The sequence below is a fragment of the Xenopus tropicalis genome, chromosome 9 (genome assembly GCF_000004195.4).
Source record: "Xenopus tropicalis strain Nigerian chromosome 9, UCB_Xtro_10.0, whole genome shotgun sequence".
In the NCBI taxonomy this organism is placed as follows: domain Eukaryota; kingdom Metazoa; phylum Chordata; class Amphibia; order Anura; family Pipidae; genus Xenopus; species Xenopus tropicalis.
Window position 1 is genome coordinate 21,603,350 of NC_030685.2, and position 15,965 is coordinate 21,619,314.

At 41.7% G+C, this 15,965-nt stretch overlaps 2 protein-coding genes across 4 annotated transcripts in view; both read left to right on the forward strand.

Annotated features, from left to right (window-relative positions):
- The window catches only part of cramp1 (cramped chromatin regulator homolog 1), a 28,662-nt gene extending 21,914 nt beyond the window's left edge, over positions 1 to 6,748 (forward strand). For all 3 annotated transcript variants that reach the window (XM_004918015.4, XM_004918014.4, XM_002932451.5), the window contains exons 15-21: positions 562 to 657; positions 1,195 to 1,379; positions 2,014 to 2,076; positions 2,676 to 2,910; positions 3,005 to 3,163; positions 3,285 to 3,427; positions 3,666 to 6,748. In XM_004918015.4, the coding sequence (XP_004918072.1) occupies positions 562 to 657; positions 1,195 to 1,379; positions 2,014 to 2,076; positions 2,676 to 2,910; positions 3,005 to 3,163; positions 3,285 to 3,427; positions 3,666 to 3,833 (1,049 nt within the window). In that variant the 3' untranslated portion in view covers positions 3,834 to 6,748. The remainder of the gene's footprint in view (positions 1 to 561; positions 658 to 1,194; positions 1,380 to 2,013; positions 2,077 to 2,675; positions 2,911 to 3,004; positions 3,164 to 3,284; positions 3,428 to 3,665) is intronic.
- Positions 6,749 to 10,363: 3,615 nt separating this feature from the next.
- Positions 10,364 to 14,765, forward strand: mrps34 (mitochondrial ribosomal protein S34). Its single transcript, NM_001004910.2, has 4 exons — positions 10,364 to 10,542; positions 12,240 to 12,443; positions 13,221 to 13,263; positions 13,710 to 14,765. Exons 1-4 carry the CDS (start codon positions 10,429 to 10,431, stop codon positions 13,994 to 13,996), a joined length of 648 nt encoding a protein of 215 aa, NP_001004910.2. The 5' UTR covers positions 10,364 to 10,428; the 3' UTR covers positions 13,997 to 14,765.
- Positions 14,766 to 15,965: the final 1,200 nt, after the last annotated feature.

Below are 15,965 nucleotides of genomic sequence, written 5' to 3' on the forward strand. Positions count from 1 at the left end.
GCACGATCCCCATAATGTCATTATCAGCACCAGGAATTCTCTGGGTCTCACATTGAGCCTCTCCAAGTGTAGCATTTTAAAGGAGACAACATATTTTAAGGTGTAAGACAAGCATTAAAGAAGAAGTAGGGCAGGAATTGCAGTTGCAGGTAATGTTCCCTGATATATATTCTGAGATTCCTGACGCTATTGAAAGGCCACATTAGGTAAAAATCCAGCCTTTATGATTTCACTTGCAATAAATAGTACTGTGGTATTTCCTCTTGTATGTAGTCTCCTCTTGTATATAGTTTCCTCTAGTATGCAGCTCCAAGCAGTTGGCCCAGTTCATTGCCAGTAGAGCAGTAACTGCAGTGCCAGTTGTAGGGTTAAGGCCAATTTATTTCACATTGCAGAAATTGTGCTTTATTTGTTACGCAGACTTCTGTGTAAGTTGCTTAATCTTATTTTCTGCAATTTTTTATTTTGTCTCAAAATCAGGTCTCCCAGTTTCTCATTTCCTTGGCTTTTATTAAATTAAAACTCTAGAGAGAAAAAACTATTTCTGCATTTTCTTTTCAGGCCGAGGCTCTTTCCGCCCTATCCACACATCCCTTGGCAGTACCTCTGTATCACACATTGTCCCCAAAGGTTTGCCCACCACCAACCCTTTGTCTAGTGAGTATCTTCCGTACAATACAATAACAATATGATGTCCTTTTGATAAAGAGAAACAATCACAAGCTGGGTATTTGATTGCTTAGACTTGTTTTTTAACATTAATGTGTATTGCAAAAGTCATGTGGGAACCAGTGGCTCCAGAATAAATGCTTACTTGCTCTAGGGCAAGAGTTGTGTATCAGCATGGCTTACAAAGTACACTGCCCTGAAAAAAAAAACTTAAGAAGCTCTAATGCAAATATATAAATCTGCTTTCCAAGAGGGGCCTAACAGGGTTTTAGGGCTACTCTGCATAGCAGTTAATATATAAGCTATGTCATTTTAGCAACTACATGCTGGTAGACGGATCAGATATCATCTATAGCTCTTATTCAAAATAGAACTCTTGATGCCAACAGAGAGGGCTCATTTACTAGCAGTACAGGGTGCATCTTGCTGTATTTTTACCCACAATGCAGTGGTTTTTTTCAGACAATTTTCTCATAATTGTGGCTGCTACTGGCCCTTTAAAGTGCATGATTTTTCTCCTTGTAGGTGCTATTGATCTGGCTGCTAAGACAGCAGGTATCATACCAGGTGGCACTGTGCCAGTTGTGGACACAGAAGGTTTGTCAGGAATAACCCCTTTGCCTCCTGATGGGCTGACTGGGACATCTCAGACTGCCGCTAGCCAAAGCACCAGTACAGACTCCATACCATCAGTGACAGTATCTGCTGAGGTTTGAATCATGTTTTATCTTCACCTTTATCTGTTCTTTTTTTTTTTTTTCTTGTCACCTACCCAGTCTCTAGATCTGTTTGTAATACCGTTGGGCCAAAAATTGGATTTTACTGTAGGCCTGACAATAGGATCTGTTTGTGTATGGCAGACTTACCAGTTTATTATATCAGTGAATTCTACTCTAGTTTACACTTACCCTTTACCAATACATATTGTTTTTATTCCTCACTCTCCATGTGCTTTTTATACAATACTGACTTGATGAGAAAATGTTTCCTTACATGCCATGTCTTGTATCCTAATCACTTACTTGCAGTAGATTGCCAAATCTACAGTATGGGCTGTCACATACCTTACTGCTAATGCTGTCAATTTTATGATCCCAGTTTGTTTTTAGTCTGATAATGTGCAACACAGCATCATAAAACATACAGCAGAAAATAGCTAAAGGAATAGTGACACTTCCCACACGTGCAGAAATGTATCACAAACCTAATGATGTCTTGGTGCCCTGCCCCCAGGCCTGACTTCAGTTACTGAGACACTGGGCAAAGAATTGTGTTTCTGTGCCATCTATCCATCTTTCAAGAAGTATCTAGATCTCCTTAAATTCCCTTGTTTTATCTCCTTAGGACCCTATTCCATTTATGGCGCTTTCCACAACCCCTGTGCAGGAGTCAAGACAGTCTTTCCAGGTATTTAAAAGCTTTCATACATATCTTGGAAGAATAAATAATGTGTAATAATACTTATATTGTTGGGGAGAGCCATGCTCACTACCCACTGCTATCTCAGAACTTCCCAATATATACATATAAATGTGTGTATCTATTTGATATGTCTGCCTGCGCTGCCAGGACCATTTCCCAATCTAAGGCACCCCACACACACACACCTTGTTCCAATGTAAAGTGATGAATTCTGTGACTTGAATCACTCTGCTTTCCAAAGAATCTGTGCACTACACAATGTGGAAAACAGAGGGACTTCAGGTCCCAGAATCTGTCACTTGGAAAAGGTGCAGGAGTGGTTACATTAAAGTTTGAGCCTAAGCAGGGCTGGAAGAAGTTACATGGCTTCTTTTCAATCTGTAGAATCAGTTATGGCTATGTTAAAAATAATACGAAAAAATAAATGTAGGATAAGATAGTTTTTATGCACCTTTTCTGCATATGCCCAATTAAATGAACTTGTGTCAAAAAGGGATAATATTTTTCCACCCAACTTTGCCTGTTAATACCTGAAATCAACCCCCAATTACAGTTGTAGCATCAACACAAACTCTTTATTTCAGCCATCAGCTGCCCTGTCTCTGCCTGAGCTATCCCAGAATTCCTTGCAGAATGGCCCATCAAATGCATCAACCTGTACCCCTAGCAGTGCTGGTAGTTGCCTTTCCCCTCCTAATGTATCTGCTTTGCTGGACATTTCTCTTCCTGGACCACCAGATGACGTCCTGTCACATGGAGGAACTTCCACACATATCAGTGACTCAATCATAGAAATAGCCATTAGCTCTGGGCAGTTCGGTGAGTTCCTTATAAACTGATACAATTAAGCTTGTGTCCAAGGTATTTGGTGGTAAGAAACACTACCTCTAAATTTACTGCTTTGTTTTGGCAGGAGAAGCAGTGCCACTGTCACCAGCAAAGCTAAATGATAGCTCTAAAAGTCTTCCGTCCCCCAACTCAAGTCCCCAGCAGAACTGGATTGCCTCCCCCAGCCATGACCCACAGTGGTACCCCAATGATTCCACAGACTCCTCACTCAGTAGTTTATTTTGTAAGTGTGTCAACTGCATTCTACACAGATCTCCCCCGCTCAGGGGAAACTCTGCATTGACCAGGTAGTGCATTATTGGCTACATTAGAGTTATTAGTCTAATTCTAGCTTTGTTTTGCAGCCAGTTTCATTTCTCCGGAGAAGGGGCGTAAGACCTTGCCCACAGCCCCAGGAAGTACCAGTGGCACCTCTCTGCTAGGGCCAAGCCTGCTGGATGGGAGCTCAAGGGACTCCTTTGTTTCACGTACTCTGGACGTTACTGAGGTTAGTATTTTACCCACAAGTGAATAAGCACTGAAGTAGTGCAATGAGGAGTAAAACCACAACTGCCAAAGCATTAGTCACATAATTATATGGTTAAGATAATTAATGTATAATCATAGTCCTATATGTAGATCCAGCCTAGTTTTGTTTATTGTGATATGTTTTGTGTTTAGGTATATAGGAGTTATTTTGTGTCACATGGGATGTCCTAAGGGTTTCTATTCTTTCCTGCTTTCAGGTTGTTGACTCTCAGCTCGCCTGTCTGATGAATGAGAATAGCATTGATTACATATCGCGTTTCAATGACCTGGCTCAGGAGCTGTCAGCTACAGAGCCGACTCGAAGAGAAGTTCCCTTTGAATCGGGAGCCCCAGCAAGTGGGCAGCCCATTCGTGACCTGTCCTAAAGCAGGCTTCCTCTATATGTTGTTCTTCATGTCCTTTAGAGTTGCAGCTGGAAAACAGAAAATGGGCCAACCCCTTTGAAATAAAGTTCTCTGTTATATGGCTTTGCTCATTTCACCAACTTTTTACTTTTACTCACTTGCCCCGGTGCTTAATTCCTGTCCTGCACTACATTTATATATGCTAGCATCTCATAAATAAAATAAGTGGCAGGAAATACAAATGGACAGTCATTCTTCCAGCTTATGCTCTGTAAGAAGATGTATACATAGGTGTATACCTACAGCATACTGAAAGGATTAATCATAAGGGCAGTCTGACTATGTTTAAATATCATGGGAAACGGCCAGCATCTGTAGTGGTTGACGATCCCTTATCTCCAAGACCAAGGCTGGATTTAGGGTATTTGTGTTCTAAGACTGATCTCACACTGTTTCCTTTTTGAGAGACCCATGCATTCTACAGTACAATATAAATAATGAATGGGCTGAAAACTACACTTGCCATTTTCTTTCTTCTGGTTGGCTGAGGAACCTGCAACGGCTGGACAGGCCAAGGACGAGCTGGTTATCTCTGACGTAGTGTGGACCATGGGAGCTTGGATCAGTACTTTTTCTGCTTCTGTGACAGCTTTTTCTGTGTCATCTGTGATGGCAGTTTCAGTTGTACAGAGACTTTAAAAAAAGGCACTACAATGCCTCACATTCATTATAACATGGCATGTCATTTTGTGCTGTCAGAGCAAGCTAAAACTGTGTGTATCCTGCCACTGTGTAATAGGTTGTCCAATGTATGCCCCATGTTGGCTGTAAGATGAAGTGCCCCCTTTTCCTGCTGGGGTTTTTCTTTTTCAGTGGCAGAGTAAGCAGTGCTGCATTAACTGGTGTGCAATTGCATCCCGTGGATGCTGTTTGTAATAAGACAGAGAGAGAAGATATCCCTAAGGCTGACCTGAAATAGTCCAACAATGCTATGTGCTCAATATTTCGACTGAAGTTAAAATTCACTGTGAAACATATCTCAATTACATTCATAGTCTATAAAGGTACCATGAGACCCCAAGGTTATGCAAGGCAAAATACATACTAAGTAAATGTCTATATTGGATTGCTCTTCAAGGGGTGAACCGGCAGCCATGAGATTTTAAGGGAAAGGAAATTGCCACAAAGTTCCAAAATGTTCAACTTTTAAAGTAATGATTAGACAAGGTTTTACAGAATGTACAATTCTTGAAAACCTTTTTTTTTTTTTTCTTCTTTCTATAATGACTCTTTCTGGCCTTCTAACAGGAATCACTGACCCTGACAGCCAAAAAACTATTGCTCTTTTCATTCTATTTTGGTCTCACCTATTCAAATCTCCATCTCTCCTTCAAACCGCTGCCTGGTTCCTTAGGTAGATTTGACCCTAGCAAAAAGATAGCTGCTAAAATTCCAAACTGAGGAGCAGCTGAAAAAAAAATTGAAATAATTCAAAAAAACATAAAATGCAGTCAGTTGTAAATGGTGTCAGCATATCACTCTCTACATTGTACTAAAGGTGTATGTAAAACTACTTCTTTTCATTATTTGCCTCCCTGTTCTACCTCTTTACACTTTTATCTTCAGGATCTTTGACTCTACAACAAAACAAAAAATCCACTTATACATATTTTCAGCCTGCATTTTTTCCATAGGCTATCTTTTATTCTAGTATAAGTGTTATTATTGTACTTAGCTGAATTTCCAAACTACAGAACAAAAAGTTATTATAAAAACAAGTTAACAAAAAGAAATGAAATCAATTGCAGATTGTTATAATGCCACTCAACATCACACTTAGTAAACTTAAGGTGAACGATCCCTTATCATGTGTGAGTAATTGACAGACGGACAGATGCATATTAGAGTGGTTTGAAAGAGAAACTTTCCATATCCTGATTATTTGCTGTACTTTCTCTATAGACATTTTGCAGCCCTGCGACTGTGTGTATTACAAATACACACCCAAGAGTATGTGTGTTTGGATTTATACACACATAAGCCTGCGTTCTCATGTGTTGTAAATAGACAATTATGCCCGTATGCAGGTGTGTAAATGTATTAACAAATGTGCATATTTCTACATTTTTTGCATGCATTTAAACTTTGGTGCTGTTTTGAAAAGCAGTCAGCTCTTTGGAAGTTCTACAACTTTACAGCAATGCATTATACTCCAGTGAAAATAAGCCATATTCAGTGGGATTTAATCCTGTGTTATGATAGGATTTAGTGCAAAATATGCAATTTTTTTTTGTTTTAATTTTGTGTGTTACATAAAAATAGGACACATGTTGGCACTCCCACAGACCTTTTTTTTATATTAATATTTGCTGGATTGTTACAAAGATAATTTACTGAAAGGTAGGATAGAAATAGCATCCATTTGTTTGATGAGCATATGGAAAAACAGATGAAGTCTGCCTGTTCCCTGAAGTATACCAATGTCCATAAATAAGACCATCTTGTATAAAAAAAAAAGGTGCTTCATCCTACACTTTTCCAGTTAGTATGAGACATTTAACTCCCAGTGCCGGGAAGTTCATAAAAAGCATTTGGCAAGTTCACACTCTGTGGTTTTAAAAAGAAAAATATATTGTGAACACAAACTACAAGCATAAAATGATTTTAAGTTGTAATGAAAAGAAGAATTTAATACATTTTGTATTTCTTTGTACTATAAAATTATATATAAATATATAAATATCTGTATAGTGTCTGTATAAAGTGTTGCAGTCATCTTTGAACCCTTTTGGCTACGTCATGGGTTAAAGAATGCTTGTTTTGTAACATACTGTAAATGTAAGTTATTTACTATTTCATGCCTTTGAATTGTGGGCTCTTTTTATTTCCTTGTTTTCTGTGTGGAGGTTATTTAATAAAATTTGAATGCTGTTTAACTCTGTGCTGGTGTGGATGTTATTGGGCTTTGGATCCAGGGCATAAACATGTAAACTTCGAGATATTTTCTATTTGCACCTGAAAACTTTTTCAACTAATGGCACATAAGGCTGTTTCTGTGATCAGCTTTTTCTCCACCTGTGTTTCTCCGCAGGCAAATACAGATCCTTGCGTACAATTAGCCTTATGTATGAGCCATTAATACACAAGTGTAAAGGAAAAAATGTTGGGATACTTAAAAACCTACCTATTGAAATGTAACTGTCCTGAGCAAGCAAGCCCTGGACAACATTCTCAGTTAATGGCCCACAATGGGACTCCTCATGAATGCCTTTAGGAATGTAAAACTGGACAGAACAAACCTATTTTTTTTTAGCAAAACAATTGAATTAAAACAGTGGGTATAGGCGTTATCGGTTCGGGGCCCACATCAACGGTCCATGTATGGCCACCTTAAAAGATGCAGGGCTGAGAAAAGTGGATATACACATCATGTGTTCTTGTCCTTAGGGCCGTGGCAGACAGGGAGATTAGTGCCAAAAAATCTCCCTTGTCGTGGGCGACTAATCTCCCCGAAATGGCATCCCATCGGTGAGAATGTAAGTCACTGGTGGGATGGCATATGTGGCACTGCAATCGCCAAAGTTGCCTCTCCAGGGAACTTCGGCGATTTCGGCAAATCTCCGCGCCTCGTAGGTCATCCCACCAGCGATTTACCTTCTCGCCAGTGGGATGCCATTTCGGGGAGATTAGTCGCCCGCAACAAGGGAGATTTGTCGCGGGCAACTAATCTCCCCGTCTGCCACAGCCCTTATGGTTCCACACAACCCCACCAGAGAACAGTACTTATCCACAAACTGTTGGCAAGTGCACGCCCCCACTCCCGAGTGAAAAAAATACTGCAACTACCAAATCTCCCTTACTGACAAGGCAGAACTAAAACTTAACTAAAGAAGCAGGGCAGACATTTTGTACATATTTATTAAAGTGTGTAAGTCAACATCACTAGTGATGTTGCCCATTGCAACAAATCAGATCTTTGCTTTTGTTTCCTAACTTGTAGGTGACAAGTAGGTGTGTTCAAATTTAAATTCAGATTTTCTGATTGGTTGCTATGGGCAACATCACTATAATAATCCCCCTCCCCCCCCGAGTTTTGGGCTTCTGTACCAACCAAAAACAACCACAGCCCTTTCGCAGGGAAGATCTGTGCCCCCAAAGATACCAGTTTAGCTCCTCATCTTCTTTTCTGCCGATTCCCTGCACATGCTCTGTGCTGCTGTCCTATAAGGAGCCAACTCACCGACTCACAATATACTGTATATATAGAATATAAATGTCACAATATAAGGCTGATTAGTAAATAATACAGTGCATAGTAGCTTTGATACCTGTAGAATTGGAATTACAAATGCAATTTTCTGCTTCATATTTGGCACACTGAGCCTGTGAGTGCAATAGGTTTTGTATATAATATTTGGCATTTTTAACAATATTCATTTTTAGGGTTTAAGTCATTAATAGTAACCAGTATGATGCCAGATGAGAGATGATTACCTTACACATATTTATACCATTCTAACAATTACTAATTACCATTTTTTTAATTTATAGCGTAGCTGTTAATGTGGAATATTCTGATTGGTACATTTGTTTATAGCTGAGACTACAGAGTATGCATACCTTAGGAATGTGCCTAGGTCACAGGTAAATTATGAACATGTGAATGTGTTGATTGGACTCCTTTTAATGAAAAGCAAAGCCCTGATAAATGTTGAACCCTTACAAATGACAACAGAAGCCAAAAGATGCATATAAATATATTTGTCTTTATTAAAAAAACACCCAAAATATATATGTTTTGAACTGCCAAACCTGCCTAGTAAACCCATCAGCACCCATAGGAATTATAGAAAGTGCTAAGTCCCTGGGGGTGGGCCCTATGCATGGCCTCTGCCTGAGAAGAAACTGTCCCTATATTTAATTCCACCAGCTAATATTATCCACAGTTGCCCGAGAATATGTATTATCAGGAATGCTGGCTGTGAATGCGATTGCTCCTTTAAAGGAGACATATAGGATAAATAAAAAACCTCAAATCTTGTAGACAATAATGTATAATATATGGTGCTGGTTTCACTCTGGGCTAAAAATGATCATTATCTTTAAAGGAGACATATCCTATAAAAATTAAGAATGTACCAGTGAATTATATAGAAGGATTGTGCTTAAAAAATTGTATTTCAGACTGATTTATTGAGAAATTCCACCAAAACCCCACTAGTCCCGCCCATCTGTGCCACTTCCTGCTGGCTGAATTCTCTGGATGAGCTGGGGAGCCGGCGGCCCTCCGTACCCTGCACTGTGGGATAGGAACCAATCAGCAGCTAGGCTGACCTGATAGGGAACTGAAGCCTGTCTGTGCTTCTCTGCCTGCAGGGCTGTGATTGGCTCTCCCCCTCCTACTGTGCTTCTGGCAGGGACAGTTAGGACACGCCCACTCTTTATTTCACACTGGGCGGAGAAGTGAGAGGATTTATAGGGAGCTCCAATAAAGGGGCCATTGTTACAGATAGGATTAATGTTTAGCCCAAAGGGAAACCAGCACCGTATATTATTCATAATTGTCTACAAAACTAGCGTTTTCCCCATTTATCCAATATGTCTCCTTTAATACTGGCCCCTTTATTGGAGCTTACCATAGATCTGCTATGGCCCCTTTCTGTGTTTAAATGAGGGATGGGTGTGTCCTAACGGTCCCAGCCAGAAGCACAGTAGGAAGAGAGAGCCAATCACAGCCCTGCAGTCACAGAAGCAATTACAGGCTTCAGTTCCCTATCAGGTCAGCCTAGCTGCCGATTGGTTCCTGTCTTACAATGCTGAGTGCTGCCCCCCCTGTACAACCTGGGAAAGAAAACAGCAGGAAGTGGAACAGATGGGCGGGGCTAGTAGGGATTTTAGGAAACTTTCTCAATAAATCAGCCTGTAAAACTTTTTAAAGTATATTCCTTCTATATTTACATAAGTACAATTCATTCATATAATATTGCTTTCCACACAATGTTTTGTGTTTTTGTTTTTTACCCCTGCCTATTTCTAATGATGTCATTTCCGGTTTGAAGCCACAGCACTACCTGTTTAATGGTGGTCAGTGGGTCAGGTTTTAAAAATTTAAATTTGACCATATTTGCACTGGCCTGTTCTCAGAAATATATGCACAGTCCAGCCCATTGCACTATAATACAGGTCTGTCTGGTGCAATAAGGATTTATATTTATAGCCCATTGCAGTGTAATAAAGGGCTGTCTGGAGCAAAAAAGAAAATATGTCTGTTACCATATGTATCTGTATATGTGTACATATTTACAGCCCATTGTACTGTAATACAGCTCTGTATGTTTCCATATTACCAATATATAATTATTGCACAGTAATACAGGTCCATCTAGTGCCATACGAGTCCATATATATTTAAACCACCTCACCTGCCTTTACTGCCTGCCATGTACTTGAACACGTCCCAGACTCACACAGCTCAACTCACTCGCTTTGAAATCTCCCGCCCACCAAGGGAACTCACTTCCTGTGGAAGTCCCGCCCCTTCCTGTTCTCGCAGCGCTGTTGGTAAAGGGAAAGAAGCTGTCAGGGGTGACCCTAACTGTGTAACCCAGCTGGCAGCATGGCTAAGAAAAAGAAGCTTGGCTTAATCGCCGAGATGGCCAGAAAGATTCGCGCCTATAGGGAACTCAAGAGCCAGCCCCGGGACTCCCAGAAGTATGCCTTGGACTACCAGGTCAGTGTGCCCAGTGCCCGCTATGGAGCCTTCTGGCTCTTTATATCTGCAGAGGATGATCAGGCTGATATTCTATACAGACGCAGTAAAAAAACAGCATCATTATAAATCCAGTGGCAACTTATTGTATCATACCCCAGCATGCAATGTAAGATACATACACTCAGTTCTTCTCCCTGTATAATAATGGCTCAGTGTCATCTCATGTGTGATGCCTTAGCTCAGGGGTGGGCAAACTTTTTGGCTCAGGGGCCACATTGACTTACAGACGGCCTGGGCCGAGCCGCACCAGCGTTACGCCCAGGGCCGCCATTAGAAATCACGGGGCCTCTCAACTCCCACCCGGCATCCTGCAGCTCCCCACCCCAGCATCCTCCAGCTTCCCCCTTAGCATCCCACCCCGCATCCTCCAGCTCTACTCCCCAGCATCCTGCAGCTCCCCCCTCAGCATCCCACCCCGCATCCTCCAGCTCTACTCCCCAGCATCCTGCAGCTCCCCCCTCAGCATCCCACCCCGCATCCTCCAGCTCCCCCCTCAGCATCCCACCCAGCATCCTGCAGCTCCCCCCTCAGCATCCCACCCAGCATCCTGCAGCTCCCCCCAGCGTCCTTCCCATCATCCTCCTCAACATCCTCCCTCCAGCTCCCCCCCAGCGACCTACAGTTTCCTTAGGCTCCATCCTCCAGCGACCTCCTGCCTCCTCTGGCTGTGTCAGTCCCCCGGTTTACGCTGCATCTCAAGTTTTATACGATTGCGCCCCGTGCATTCTGAAGTCACGCACGGGGCGCAACCAATTAGGAGTTGGCGGGCCGGATTAAAAAGGCAAATGGGCCGGATGTGGTCCGCGGGCCGTAGTTTGCCCACCCCTGCCTTAGCTGCATAGGGCAGGATAAAATAAAGAGCTAGTTTAATGTGTGATGTCCCCAGACATATGCCAGGATAAGGTGCCAGTTATTAGATTACAGTCATGTATGCAGTGTATGCAAGGATAAACAAGCAATGGCATTGTAAGAATAAGTGCCAGTGTAAGGTATATTGCCCTGGAACATAACAGGATAAATAAAGGGACTGTTTTATGTGTAATGCCCCAAGTACATATGCAAGGATTTATCATATACAAGGATTTATAAACTGTCAGTTGTATGTATAGTAACCCCTGAACACTGCCAGGCGTTCCAGTTGCCAATTGCTTGCTCAAAGCCAACACAATGTAGGAATGGAAGACGTAAACCAAGGGTGTCACTTTCCACAAAAGGGCAAAATTATGCATTATATATTTCTACTTCATACAGTAACAAATAACATACCCATACAGACATAACCAGACAACCTCCTCCCCAACCACAACAAACACAGACTTACACGCACACAAAAGTGCAGAAGTCTCCCTTCCACACAACATGGGTTGAATTTGATTTTTTTCAACCCAAATCAATTACGTAACTTTAAGTGATGGTCAGGTGGGTTCAGGCCTGTCTATGCCCCACTTCCACCTTCAGACATTGCTTTTGCTTCAGACGTCGCACCTGTGTGTCCCATCCCTTTTGTGTCGTTAGAGAGGGGCAGAGCGGACGCAAGCTTATAAATGCCCTGGCTTGCTGGGTTAGAGTCAGGTGTGGATAAGAAATACTGTTGATCCATATGTAGCAGTAATCTACAACTTGTGTTGTGTTTCTTTTTATTTTTTCCATTCTAGACCATGACTCGCCCCCTTACTGGGAAACGTCTACCAGTCCTAGCATGGGAGGATGTGAGAAACGAGAAACGTTTATTCACACTGCTTACCGGTCTGCGTTCCTTTGGTATTGGGAGAGTGGTGACAAGGAAGTCCTGGCTGGAACAGTATGATGAACCATGTTATTGGACAATTACAAAGGTCAAAGTAGATTATACGGCTGAGGTGAGAAAATGGTTAGCCATGAATGCACATCTTACTGTTTAAAAAATGAAGATAACAGAGACTCATAGCCTTGGGATTCCCTTGGCGTTCTTACTGACCAGCAAATTATGTGCAGTCTTACTCTGGGGGCAGATGAATGTCTCCAGTCCACCGAATATTGTTGTGTGATAACCCTCACCTTGCTCCACTACTGCAGGGATCAGATTTTGACTCTGTTTGAGGCCATCACCAGTGTTGCTGATTTGGACATACTGCCATGCCTGATTTCACAAACAGCACTGATGTAGTTTAAAGATTGCCTCACTCAAGGCCTCAAGGGTCTTCATCCACCAGGAGTTAGGTTTGCATCAGTTTAGGACAGGATGATTATTTATAATGACAAGAAGACTAAAAACTTATCCAGCTCAAGCAGGGACATGTTAAAATGTTGGCCTTTTGTACAGACACAAATTATTAGCTGCCTTCTGGTGTTATTAACAAATGAGTAAGGAGACTTGTTCCAGTCTGTCTTGCTGCTGAAACCTATTGCAAAATCAGAGTGCGTTTGAATGCAGGCATGTTGTAAATCTAACCTGTAGTTCTTTTTTGTGAAATAAGTATATGGATTAGTATCTGGGCAGGACTAGGGTTAGGCACAGTAAGTGGCTGCCTAGGGGGTGCAAGCTGGAAACGGTTCCTTGAGTTAGCGGTGCAGAGCTCATGCAGAGATAGAGGAGCTTTTCAGCAAGGACAGGGTGGTTTCTTGTTTGCATTCATATGGTTTTTTTTGTACTTTAGAACATGGACCATGGAAAGGCTTGGGGCTACTTAACATTTAGAGGTAAGTTGATATTTTGGTATGCTGTAGGAGAATAAACCCCAGAATCATTATTGCCTTTTCTTTTTAAAAAAAAAAAAAAAAAAACATACATTATCTGGGCTACTGAATAAAACTGAATTTTGGCCAAAGCATGAATGATTTTTTTGATGTTCAGATATAAATATGGCACGTGATATCACATGTGCAGGGGATTGTGGGCTTTGGAGAAGGCAGGCTGAGGACAATTGGCTACTGTTACATTTTGTTTTGAGTCTCAAAGTAGTCAGCCAGATCAGCAGACTACTGCTGACACTAGATTTTACATTAAAAATCGTGAAAAGGCTCAATATTTTTTTATTGATGTATATTGCAAAGTTACTTTAAATTAGTTAAGTTGTGTTTGGGTGGAGTTCCCCTTTTAATCAGCCTTACAGTGTATTTCTCTTTAATTGTCTTTCTTTCATTAGGCAAGCCTGAGAATGAAGTTAAAGAAATCCCTAAAGTCATGTACCATGACTGGCGCATTGTGCCAAGGCATGAAGAGGAGAACTTCAAGAGTTTCACCCCAGTGCCAGAACCAGAACCAGTCAGATATGTGCCATACCCGCCTCTTATGCGGGCCATGATCCTTGCACAGATGCAGAAAGAAGGGAAACCATTGACTGAACCTATGATAGATCTTCAAAGGCCAAGTTTCTTCCCTAAAGACTATTTTGAGAAAAAGAGGGAAGCCAGAGAGGGGACAGCGGTCTGATAAGGACTTGGCCAGTTTTGGGGAGCTTCAACCACTTGGCAATCTACTGTTCCACATCATACAGTCTTTCATGTAAACATCTTGTGGAAGAAAATTATTCGGAATTGGTGTACAAGGGTGTTTAGATTTCAGTGGGACTGGCAGGAGGCTTGGAAAGAAATACAAACACTCAGTTATTTTTTTGCAGAGTCCTCATTAAAAGTTTGATTCTGCAGTAAATTAACCATAAAGAAGTAACAGGCAGTTAATGGTTGTTAAAGTCAAATTATTATTATAAAATAAACATATACTGTTTTCTACAAATAGAATATTTTGTATTACTGTAATTAGGTGAGCTAGCTGGCACATTGCTAATTACTGGTAGCTGCAGTGTCTGGTTCTGACAAGTAGGAGGAGCCCCTGACCTACAAAAGCGCTCACTCACCCTACTAGTTCACATGACCCATTAATACTGTCTCAAGCTTCTTGTTAAGCAAATTCTAATTTAGTTTCTCTTAATTGGGTCACTGCTGTTTCCAGTCTTTTGCAATTGGAGTAGTGTGATTTGCTGCTGGTGACAATACACCCAGTATGCAATTGCCCCATAGCGCGGCCTGGTTTATTGTGTTCCGTGGACCCTGTACATATTTATGATTTGCCGTAAGCAGTCAACCACAAAACCGTTTCAAATTATAATATTTCACTTTCTAGAAGTGGGACTATGGGTTATGCTCCCAAAACATGACTTGGTGATGTAATAAACGTACAGGGATCCTCCCCACTTCACTGGCCCCATTGTGCTGGTCATTCTTTTTCATACACTTTGGGAGGGGTGCTTATTCTCTCCATACCAGACACCAGGCTTATCTACTTGGGCTGCTGACACATTTTAAAAATAGCATCACATTTTTAAATATGCAATCTGGGCCATGCATGCCCCAATTAGATCAGGCTGATTTGGACCATAATAGCCATCCATTTAGGTGTTTAGATTTTATGCCATGGCAAACATGCATCAGCAGCTCATATTCACTTCCTGCAGTTCTATTATTTGGGCTATTGGCCTGAACAAGGGGAACTATAGTGTATAGGCAACCCAGTATGATCTGTGTATGATCTGTCGACAGCTCCCTAGTTGATTCCGTTAAGGTGGTCAAGCACTGGCTAACTCTCAAGTCAATATATGTGAATACATGCAGGGCACCTTACTTTCCTGGTGTTATGGGGCCTTTAAGCTAAAAGGGTTTGGTCCCTGTTAAAATGTTGTCCGTAAGATACTAACTGCAAGCAAAACAGCTGTCCATCAAACTGGCTTGTTATCTAGCCCAGTGCTGTCCAACTAGTGTGGTACCAAGGGCTGGAATTTTTCTGGCCTACATGGTGGAGGGCTGATAATGGAAGCCAGTTTTGACCACTCCCCTTTTTTAAACTGCACCCACTTCTAATCACACCCATGTTATCACAAGAGCTTTTAAGACAATGCACACATTAATGTAGCACATTAAAAACCCAAATGGTTGGTGCTCACTGTAGGGATATCACCCTTCATATGTGAAAGAATGTCCTATTAAGACACACCCTTAAATCCATATGCCTCCTCCCCTGTGGATAGTACAGCAACCCCAACATATAATTACACACCTTAGGGACCATTTCATGACTATTTCCAAATGCTAACAAACCCCTGCCAGGTTCACGTACCACAGGCAGCACAGGGCAGGCAGAATATGGCACACATAGGCAGGGTAGGGCAGGGAGAGTATGGCACACACGGGCATAGGACAGACAGTGTATGGCACCCACAGGCAGCATAGGGCAGGCAGAGTATGGCACATACAGGCAGCATAAATCAGGCAGAGTATGGTACACACAGGCAGCATAGAGCAGGCAAAGTTCTGCCTGTGTGTGCCATAATCTGACTGCACTATGGTACCTGTGCGTGGCATACACACAGGCAGCATAGGGCAGACAGTACATACAGTGACACAAT